The 11,408-nt window shown below is 35.1% G+C and overlaps 1 protein-coding gene across 1 annotated transcript in view; it reads left to right on the top strand.

Moving 5' to 3' along the window:
- The first annotated feature begins 379 nt into the window (after nucleotides 1-379).
- LOC128557742 (progesterone-induced-blocking factor 1-like) overlaps nucleotides 380-11,408 on the top strand; it is a 29,685-nt gene continuing 18,656 nt past the window's right edge. The window contains exons 1-7 of the mRNA XM_053545913.1: nucleotides 380-978; nucleotides 2,754-2,874; nucleotides 5,366-5,485; nucleotides 6,503-6,636; nucleotides 7,545-7,653; nucleotides 9,930-10,111; nucleotides 10,936-11,061. Coding sequence (XP_053401888.1) covers nucleotides 539-978; nucleotides 2,754-2,874; nucleotides 5,366-5,485; nucleotides 6,503-6,636; nucleotides 7,545-7,653; nucleotides 9,930-10,111; nucleotides 10,936-11,061 — 1,232 coding nt within the window. The 5' untranslated portion in view covers nucleotides 380-538. The remainder of the gene's footprint in view (nucleotides 979-2,753; nucleotides 2,875-5,365; nucleotides 5,486-6,502; nucleotides 6,637-7,544; nucleotides 7,654-9,929; nucleotides 10,112-10,935; nucleotides 11,062-11,408) is intronic.

The following is an 11,408-nucleotide window of genomic DNA, read 5'->3' as shown; positions in this document are numbered from 1 at the left end:
TAAACAGGATATCATGATTTACTGTATCGAAAGCTTTCTGAAGGTCTAACATTATCATACCTGTATAATGATTTTTTGAGGTATTCCACTTAATAGTATCTAACAGATGAATCAAACAACTATCCGTAGATCAAATACTCCACTAATATCTTTTATCAGGGTCAGTCAGCTGATTCACCTGGATGGAACAAACTGACCCTTACTTGACCTGACTCACATTCACTTATTTTTAGGAAGCTCTTCCTACAATTTGGGTGTAGGGCCTACACCAGACTGGCCTTGAGTAAAAGTGGCTGACAGTGCAATTCTTGCTCCGCGGTAACTTTACCAAATTTGATTTGAAAATCTCACGAGTTGTAAATATTATCCATTACACCGGCAGCAAGTTTCAGCACGAAATTCGAAAGAAAAACAAATAAATTACCCTGTTCCTGTAAAATGTAATTGGAAAATGATAACTTAGATGGTAAAAGAAATACCTTATAAAATATATTTGAAAAACTGAAAAGATTCCTGAAAAACTGAAAAGATTCTTGTCATGGCTGCAAGAGACCTATCCAAAACCTTCGACGAATTTGAATCGGAGGACCTGAGTGGTTTTGAGACATCAGTACCAACTGATTTGACATTGTCGCCTGATAGAACTGAACAATATGAAGAGCGCAGAGATAAGAAGTCCAAAATTACTAAACAGCTCATTGAGAAAAAACAACTTTCCCATGACTTGCAGCTTGTTAGAATTGAACTCTCCCAGAAAAATCTACAACTTGAAAACATGAAAGCTGAATCATTGCAGCGTGTTGATGAACTGGAGGAAAAATTGAATGATGAAAGACATCAGAAACAGATTTTACAAGCACGTCTTGAATCACAGCTTACAATTCAGCAGGAAGAGTCAAGAAGAAGGCAAGAACTTATCAAAGCCGAGTTGGACGAGGTTCGACAAAAACAGAGGCATCTTGAGGGAACAAATGAAAGGCATGTTTTGATTAAAGTCATTGGGCCAATTTGTTTCACTCTTGGGGCGTACGCTGTTTCGCTGCGGGCAACCTGCTAGGCGTTTGTTTGGCTTCCCAGCACTGTCCGGGTCTATCCAGCATGCGCAGTCTTGCGAGATAGACAAAGGGGCAAGTCATATATTTTCGCAATATAAAATTGGTTAAACATTTGGAAATTGGGTGTCAATACCAGTAAAGGTAGAAACATACCACAAGAAATTTATTGATAACTTATTTGGAACAGGCTGCAATAGGAAATAACAAAATGGAAATTTATTTTTTCTTATTTGCAGGCAAAGTGGCCAGCGTACGTCGAAGCGTTCATTTATTAATAAACCGGCATGCCACATGTTGAGTGAAACGAATTCTTGCATAAAAGTACTTTTTTCACTGGATCTGCCCATGTATAAACAGGAGAAAAATCGTGTGCAAACAAGGCAATTCACGTGCTGTTAATACATGATTTTTATTTTTGAAATGCTTTGCCAGGGACGTATGTATGTATTTCTGCGCAGACTGATATTTGGCATCTGCATCTTGTTTCTTCCATAATAACGTCTTCTTATAGCATTATAGATACAATGTAATCCATAGTATGTTTAGCTGTATCAGTTTCCAACCCCAAACGTACTGCCCCCATCATTGTAGGGCCTACTAGCTTCTCTTAGAGTTTACTCCCTTTACAAAGCGTCTTTTCAGTTATTGTAAATAACTGTGAATAAATAAGTATCGCGTGTAACTTGTGCTATTGCCCGTTTTTAGGTATTATATTAATGATTTTTGTTAGCATCAGTCGGTTTGTTTTTACCTGATTGTTCGTAGAATTCATGTAATAAACCTCGAAAGCTAGTCACTAGCTTCGTACTCAACCGTTCTCTGTTTGTTCGTACTCAATATAATTCGAATGTAAAGTTGTTATTCTTAAAATAATTGTGTTCCTGTTTATCAAATTTTTTAGTTATATGCAAAATTATGTGTAATGTAACGTTTGTAATAACTAAAAATAAAAATAAGATGCTCAAAAACCTTCAAATCACGCTTTTAGTAGTGTTGTTGTTATGTGTGCCCCGGTTATGGATATTTAAAACATGTTTACCGTTTCCAAGAACAACAAGAATGGTAAATAAAAAATGTACCGGAATCGTCAAGTCATCACATATGAAAACAATGCATTTAGTCGTTGTGTAATGTTTTTTTTATGCAAGAATAGCGACAATACACGTTTGTTTTGTGTATTAACGCCTGCAGAAGCCCTTGGGATATGTTTGTGACCTCGACCTTCGGTCTCGGTCACAAACAATCCCGCGGGCTTCTACAGACGTTAATACACAAAAAAACGTGTATTATCCCTACATTGGCACATAGGCTGTGATACATAAAATTGCATTAAAGGGTATCCTGTAATAGAAAAGCAGAATAAAGCTCTGTGTTGAGTTGAGTTTTATTATTACTTACACTAGTTATGTTTGCCCTTTATATGGAATCTTAATACATTTTAAGGGCAAGAATATATTATGTATGATTGAAAATGAAATTTATATATATATATATAATTCATAAACATATTTTTCTTGTTCCATTGATACTGAATAAAATCTTAGCAATTATGAATGACGTTAATATTTATCATTTGATATGTATACGATACAAAATATTCAATCGGTGAAAGTCCTGGGAGGCTGGGAGTGTCATAATTTTAGGCTTTCTTCACAACCAAGTTCAGATAAAATGGTAAAGGCCTGATTTATTTTACAGGTTGCAGGAGAGGGCTGGTAATGTTAGACGTTCTCTTAGAGATTTAGATTTAACAGAAGAAAAGTTCTATGAACTGCGAGCTACAAGTGATGATGATTTATCTCTCAGAGATTATGTTGCTGTAAGTTTGGAGTTTTTTATGTTCGATTGGTTTCATAACATAGGGGTTGTTAAATGATATTAGCACATTTATCACAGAAACAGTATATAAACAAGTATATCATGTGTAATCTTAGATTTTAGAAAAGTACTGATGACTGTGTATGGTATTTTTATGCCCCCCTTCGAAGAAGGAGGGGTATATTGTTTTGCAGATGTCAGTGCTGTCGGTAGGTCGGTCGGTCGGTCGGAATGTAGACCAATCCGTTTCCGGATGATAACTCAAGAACGCTTGGGCCTAGGATCATGAAAGTTGATAGGGAGGTTGATCATCACCAGCAGATGACCCCTATTGATTTTGAGGTCTGTATGTCAAAGGTCAAGGTCACAGTGACCCTGAATAGTAAAACGGTTTCCGGATGATAACTCAAGAACACTTGGGCCTAGGATCATGAAAGTTGATAGGGAAGTTGGTAATGACCAGCAGATGACCCCTATTGATTTTGAGGTCAGTATGTTAAAGGTCAAGGTCACAGTGACCCTGAACAGTAAAACGGTTTCCGGATGATAACTCAAGAACGCTTAGGCCTAGGGTCAAGAAAGTTGATAGGGAAGTTGGTCATGACCAGCAGATGACCCCTATTGATTTTGAGGTCAGTATGTCAAAGGTCAAGGTCACAGTGATCAGGAACAGTAAAATGGTTTCTAGGCAATAACTCAAGAATGCTTAGGTCTAGTATCAGGAAAATTGATAGTTAGGTTGGCCATGACCAGTAGATGACCCCTATTGATTTTGAGGTCATTTGGTCAAAGGTCAAGGTCACATTGACCAGGAACAGTTAAACGGTTTCTGATCTTCTTGTCCAAACCATAGGGCCTGGGGCTTTGATATTTGGTATGTAGCAAAATCTAGTGGTCCTCTACTAAGATTGTTCAGATTTTTTCCCTGGGGTCAAATATGGCCCCACCCCGGGGGTCACATGGTTTATATAGACTTATATAGGAAAAAACTTTCAACAACCTCTTCTCCAAAACCACAGGGCCTAGGGCTTTGATATTTTGTATATGACATCATCTAGTGGTCCTCTACTAAGATTGTTCAAATTATTCTCCAAGGGTCAAATATGGCTCTGCCCTGGGGGTCACATGGTTTACATAGACTTATATAGGGAAAAACTTTGAAAATCTTCTTGTCCAAACCACAAAGACTATGGCTTTGATATTTTGTAATGTAGCATCATTTAGTGGTTCTCTACCAAGTTTGTTCAAATTATCCCTCTAGGGTCAAATATGGCCCCGCCGCAGGGGTCATATGGTTCATACAGACTTATATAGGGAAAAACTTAGAATCTTCATGTCCATAACTTACATCATTAAAATTTGGACCACATGTATAGTTTTGAATGGCAAGATGAACCTTGACATGAGTTGACCTTGATCTTGACCTAGTGACCTACTTTCACATTTCTGTAGCTGCAGCCTTCAAATTTGGACCACATGCATAGGTTTGTGTACCGAAAAAACTTTGACCTTGTTATTGACCTAGTAACCTAGTGACCTACTTTTACATTTTTGAAGGTACAGGCTTCAAATTTGGACCACATGAATAGTTTTTTGTTCAAAAATAAAATTTGACCTTGATTTTAACCTAGTGACCTACTTTCACATTTCTCAAGCTAAAGCCTTCAAATTTGAACACAAGCATAGTTTTGTGTACTAAAATGAACTTTGATCTTGAGATTGACCTAGTGACCTACTTTCACATTTCTGAAGCTACAGGCTTCAAATTTGGACAGCATGAATATTTTTGTGTTCTGAATTGAAATTTGACATTGATTTTTACCTATTACCTACTTTCACATTTTTCAAGCTACAGCCTCCAAATTTGAAGCACCTGCACAGTTCTGTCTTCCAAAATGAACTTTGACCTTGAAATTGATCTAGTGACCTGCTTTCACATTTTTCAAGCCACAGCTTTCAAATTTGGACCACATACACATTGTTTTATACCAAAATGAAATTTGACCTTGATTTTGACCTTGAGCTAGTCTTGAAATTTGGAACATTCAAAAAAGGCTCAGTGAATGGCGCCAATATCACTCTGTAATCTCCTGTTAGGTTAATAGGTTAAAGGTCAAGGTCAGATTAAACCAGAATGGTAGAACTTTTGTTTACAGTGAGCATATAATTTCTGTTCCTTGTGCAGTTACTGAATGCATCAAGGGGGGCATTTCGTGTTCGACGAGCTCTTGTTTTACTTTTTCTTTGTTTCAACTTTCACTGTAGTCTGATGTTCGTGTTTCCTTTCTTGACTAAAAGATGAGTCAAGATGACACTTTTGACTTTATTAAGTAAAAAGCAGTAAGGCTTTTTGAGAAACTTTATTTTGCATAATTATAGTTTTTCTATCTGATATGCTGCTAATTGAAAATAAAGAATTTATATATGGATTAAGGTATTAATTCTCTGTGAATATTGATAACTAATCAGCAGTATGATCACATTTTATAAAGGTGCGGCTGTTTGAGAGAACCAAGCCATTGGAAACAGAGATAGAGCAACTCCGACTGAAAGTCAAGACACTTGAGGATACAGATAGAAGCCAAGGCAAACAAGTTCTAGAGTTGCAAGAAGTAAGAATTTGATTCACTTAAGGAAAACTGTTAATACTCATCCACATGCTTAGTTGCAGATGTGAGGTTAATCACTGACATAGACTCTTAATTAATGGAAAGCTAATGTTAAGTGTGTTAAAGAAAATAGTAGTGCCACAGTGACATGACTATATGGGTCTGCAATGGTGGAGTTTGGTTTATAAGTTATTTATATAATTGTATCAAAGCTGAAAGTCACCCAAGCTTTGCTACATCAGGGCTCGAATTTAGCAGTCGCTAACTAGCGAAATTTGAGTAAGAATAAAAAATGTGAGTAGGAAATTATGGAACTCGAATATTTTTGCAATCACTTTAAAAAAATCGAAAAATTCGCTCAACTGTCCTTTACTCTTTAAAAACTCCTTTTGGGTAGTCAATTTACCAATAATCATGTGACCGCTTGTAGATGCTTGTTGTAATTATCAGATATTTATGTAAGCGTCTAGACGATATTTGATTTCTTTTTGGTTGGTGATTTGCAACTGGTAAATTGGAGAAGAAAATAACGAGTTTCTTCAGGCGAAAAAGGCCCGCGGAGACCGAAAATGCTAATGACACCACGGACAGTGACCTGAAAGAACCTAAAACTTCAGAGTCCAGCAAAAAGTCCAAAGAATCATCGAATACTTTGGTCCACACTTCCGAAACCAGAACATTAAACTTTTATATGAAACCAGACAATAACAAAACAACTTAATAAATTTAGCACGTAAACAGCCTTTAAATAATTGCTAGTGGAACCCACCATTTTGTTAGTGGAAAAAAATGGCACTAGCAAAAAAATTCTAGTGGGAAAAAAAGTTAGATTTGTCTCCTGTACATGTGTCATGTATTGAGTCATTATGCTTTCAGAGTAATCTAACTAAATATAGAAATCCGACAAAAGACAGGCAAGCATGATTTCATGAAATTGAAAAATAACTAGAGATTTTCTTCATGATTTTATAATTGATACATGCCTTGATATTTAGCTGCATTTATTGATATATTTGACAGAAACTTGAGGAGGAGAGGCAAGCTCATGGTGAACTGAGGGTCAAGTTCCAGAAACTGACCTTGTCATATGCAGATACCAAGAATCAGGTCAAAGTTGATGACTACAAGGTCGAGAATTACGAGAGAGTTAAAAGGTATATATTGTACGACATATCACAATGTACAGATTTCATTGTATGCTCATATTCTGTAATATACTGGACAATGTCAATGGTCATTGAATTATGTTTGAATTAAATGGCATGAAAGGTTTTTAGACTAATTGTCCTTCAGATATATCGAGGCAGTCTTCAAAAGTAAATACCATTGGAATGTCCTGGCTTTCATAATCTTTGCTGGTTCAGTCTAAAAGAAGATGTAATCAAAACAAAAATAGGCTCACAGATAGATGCAAAAGGTTCAGATTCATTAAATTTAACATTTTAATATTCTGGACAAACAATTCAGAATAGATACCAAATGATTATTTTGTCATAGTTTTTATTGCCCTTTATTCTTTAGAGTCATCAGACATAGTAAAACTATTAATCATTATGTGAAGTTGTTCACCTGGGGTTTTGTTTGCGATATCACTCAGTAAGACCAGTGTTATCACTGTTATGGCCCTTGACAGTCAAAAAATTGTGTCGTACATATATCAAAAAGTATTTTAGAATCACAAAACATTATAGGATTGTTATACAGCATGTGAAGCTTTTGAAATGCACCTTGGGATTTGTTTTTGATTTCACAAGTGGTGAAGGCTGCTTAGTTGGAATCATTTACCTCTCACTGATATGGGTTAGAAGGTTCACTTAGGGAGTATAATTCTTTATGTGAGGAAGCCTTTCAGCTGGCTTAAAGAAGGTTGGTGCTTCTACCCAGATGCCCATCCATCAGGAGGGGTGTCGGGGGTCTTTCTGTACCATTTGAAAGCTGGAAATGTCACCATATAACATGAAATTGTGTTGGTGGGACTCTGAAACCAAAAACACAACTAAACAAACAAACACTCTTACGACTTCTCATCTTTAATATTGAAATGTTTTTTTTTTTTTGGCAGTGAGAGAGACAATTTTGAGAAGGACGGTCTTGATGTACATAGACAGTTGACAACATTGGAAGCTACTCATCAGAATGTTGCTAGGGAACGAGATGAACTCAGCAGAGAGGTAAGAAATGTTTTTGTAGTTTCTGTTTTTGTTTTTTTTGTAATTTTATTATACACTTACCAAGAAACATGATTTTTCTTGCAAGTTCAACAGTTCTTTGTTTGTCTTTAACATTGAATCATGATTATGTGATGTAGTTATCAATAATAAATGAGACTAATTTGCAACTTGTAAAAGACTTTATGAATTTACAACCTTAGATTTCCATATACAATGGGCATTTATTTTTCTTTACCCCATATTTTGCCCATTATATGTGGATGTGCATTATGCCTTGGTATTTACAGTATGTAAGAAGAAAGTCAAAGATATTTGAAATTTGTTCTGTTATATACAGTCTGCATGCTACTTGCATCCTGTGTATTGAACCCCATTTTGGTTTTGGTTTTTAAATAACTGGTATATAAAAATGTTTTTTTAGGAATCACACATAATATTTCATACAAATATTAAAAGAGAGGTAATTTTGATATTCTGTCATTTTGTCCAGATGTTTTGAGTTTTATTTTAGATATTCACATACAAACTTCACAAATAGGAAAGTATTGTTTTTGAACCATAAGAAATTTTAAACCTAAACACATTTTTGACGTATCATAGAGACAAAATGAAGTCCACCTTCCATTTCTGTAATGTTTGTTAATATGAGAGTCATTTTCAAATGTGAAATAAACATAGGAAAAGTTCAGAGGCTGTAGATAAATAACATTAAATCTGAAGAAGAGTTATTTATTTCCATGAATTGCCATTGTCTTTTGACATAACAATATTTCTCGAGGGAATAGTTACCTGTATGAGAAAAAAACCTAATGTGCATTTACTCACCATATTTTGTTTTTGTCAATCTCATTTCTTGCCTTAAAGGTAAAGTTTATAGGCAAGGTTCACTTTATTCATGACACATTTATTTTTGCATGAAGTTTTGTTATAATATTATTTCTTTACTATAGACAAAAGGTTCTTTAAGTACACATGACTGTGAGTACATTTTCAATCCATGGTAGACCAGTTTGAAGTATTTATATGAGTGACAGAATGATTTTTATGTAATATCCTATTTTACGATGATGAAACTGTATTAGTTTTTTATTTTATTTTACCAGGCATTTGTTACTGTGATACACCACTTCATTTTGGCTTAATCTGTCACATTGGCAATCTTAAGTTGCCAAGTACAATTCACCTCCATGCAGTATCTTTCATAGTTATAGAATGTAAACTTTAAGTCATATTAAAATGCTTCTGTTCAAAAGCTTACCAGATCCAGTTCAAGGGTTTGTGTTTATTCATACCCTATGGTACAGATAGTTCGAAGTAAAGCAATTTTTGTATTATCAAAAAAGCATCTGCTGGTTAAAATTGTATCCGAATAAATTAAAATTGTATCCGAATAAACTCTTTTATCCTACCATCATACAAGATATAGCACAAAATCGGCATGTCTAATAAACTTTGCTTTATCTGGTCAGTGTCAAGATATCACTTTTGCGGGAACTTTTGAAATCACATATTTTATCAAAATTTTGCATTTAAATCATCACCATTGTATTGGAAATGTCTGAACTTAGAAAATGAGTGGTCAAATCAAAGGTTTTTATCCTGAAACAAAAAAGTTATTGCTATTTTTCACTTTTACAGCACTTCAGCCGGAAATTTTGAAAACATTTTTTTTCCGAATTTTTCATTGAAACTGTTATCATTGTATTGGAAATGTTCTAACTAAGAAAATAAGTGGTAAAATCACAAGTTTTTATCCAGAAACAAAAAAGTTATTGCATTTTTTCGATTTTCCACAAACTGAATTACACTTGCAAACGTCATATTATATGACGTCAAGTCTGCACGCTGTTGCTCTTTCCAACGACCTTTTCCTAATTTTCTGAGCAGGTAGGATAAATAGAATATTAGATTACTGTCTGAAAAAATTTAAATTTATTAGGCTCGTCTACGAAAAAATATAAGGCTCGGCAGAGCCTCGCCTAATATATTTTCTTCAACTCACCTAATAAATTTAAATTTATCAGACAGTAACCTAATATTCTGTATAAATCCACTACATCATCATTTGCCTAGGTTATTCATTTTTATTGAAAGAAAAAAACAACAGGATAAATTTCATTTATACGATAATTAAACATTATTTCACTTTTTGGCAGCTCAGTGTGCAGATAATATTTATACTGAAATTAAAAATTTTCACAGAAATTTTTGCGATACCGAAACTTGCAGTCAGGTAATGGTTTAACCAAAAGTGAATACTAAAATTTCTCATACAGTTGTCAGCAGCGCGGCAGTCCCTGTCGTTGTTGAAGCAGGATAAGGAGTATCTGACACGGCAGTCGGCGGATGTGGCGAACAGAAATCAGTTTGCGGAGGAGAAGATACAGCAACTCAATATGCAGCTAGACGATGCTAAACGTTCCAGGGAGGACATGTACGAAAAATATGTCTCATCAAGGTATGCTCGTTTTCTTCATGTCAGATTTGTTTGACTTGGAACATTATTTCTCGTTAATTATGTCTCCCACCACACAGTCTGTCTGTCTGTCACAAAGCTTGCCCGCACTTTAAGTTGAACATTTCTCATCCGATCTTCACCAAACTTCAACAAAATGTGTCTGCCAATAAGTGCTCGGCCAAGTTCGATAACTAGCCAAATCGGCTTAGGTACTTCGGAATTATGGCCCTTGAATTACCAAAAACACTATTTCTTGCGCAGTTTTGCCCTCAAACCGGCTCCTATACTACTAGTAGTATAGGCGTCCTTTTGGTGTCAAGAAAGCGCATGCACATGTGGATTAAGTAAACAGTATATAAAGACTGACTTACTATTTAGATGATTAGGCAGTTGTGGGAGACATGCGCTTTTCTCAAAAGCATCTCTAGTTAATTTTTGTGAATTTCTTGGTTGTGTTAACGCATAGAATTAAATCCCAAGATAAAAATAATGTCCACTTACACTTTACTTGAAATGAATGAATTTAGTTTTGGTAGAAACCAAGATATTTCATGCCGTCAAATGGTCACACTGTAGTCTTATTCCCTTCTATTGTTGAATAAGATGGCTGAAAATAGTCCCTATCAGATATAAGAACTGCTGTTAATATGGTTATGTACAGGCAAAACAGAAAATTGTGTAAAGCTTTATGAATGCTGAAACTGTTTAGTGAATTGAAATATCACACATTGCCTTATGATATTTATTTGCTGAAATTTCAAGGCATAGAATTAATTAATTTTAACACTAGATGGTTTTATGTTAACTTGATATCACGTTTGCAGAGAACAATACAAGTCAGAATATGAAAATAAACTGCGAGAAGAACTGGAGCAGATACGAGTACGCACAAATGGAGAGATCGATCGGTTACGTACAAGTAGCAAGGAAATGTACGAAAGGGAAAACAGGTGTGCTATATAAATGTCTTTGTTGTGTTATTCATCTTTCTTTTGTATGAATTTATTTAAATAGTTTCGAGTTTGAAAAAGACACAGTCCAACTTTGTTTGCTAGAGCTGAACGGGACCGTCAAGATTTGTTTGAGTTATGGCAGGTCGAGCCGTTACAGTATACACTATGTAGGGATATTGCTGGGACTTGATGATGAGTTCAAGCAAAGGCTGGTGTTTGAATTATCTGTGTTTGAGCGAACAAAGTTTGACTGTAGAAGTTAAATAAAATGTACTGCAAGTGCTGTAATTGAAATGAAAAAGACATTCTTGAGTCAGGAGATACATGTCTTGAATCCTAGTCAA

This window comes from Mercenaria mercenaria, chromosome 6 (assembly GCF_021730395.1).
Source record: "Mercenaria mercenaria strain notata chromosome 6, MADL_Memer_1, whole genome shotgun sequence".
Lineage (NCBI taxonomy): Eukaryota > Metazoa > Mollusca > Bivalvia > Venerida > Veneridae > Mercenaria > Mercenaria mercenaria.
This window is presented reverse-complemented; position numbering and strand designations above follow the sequence as displayed.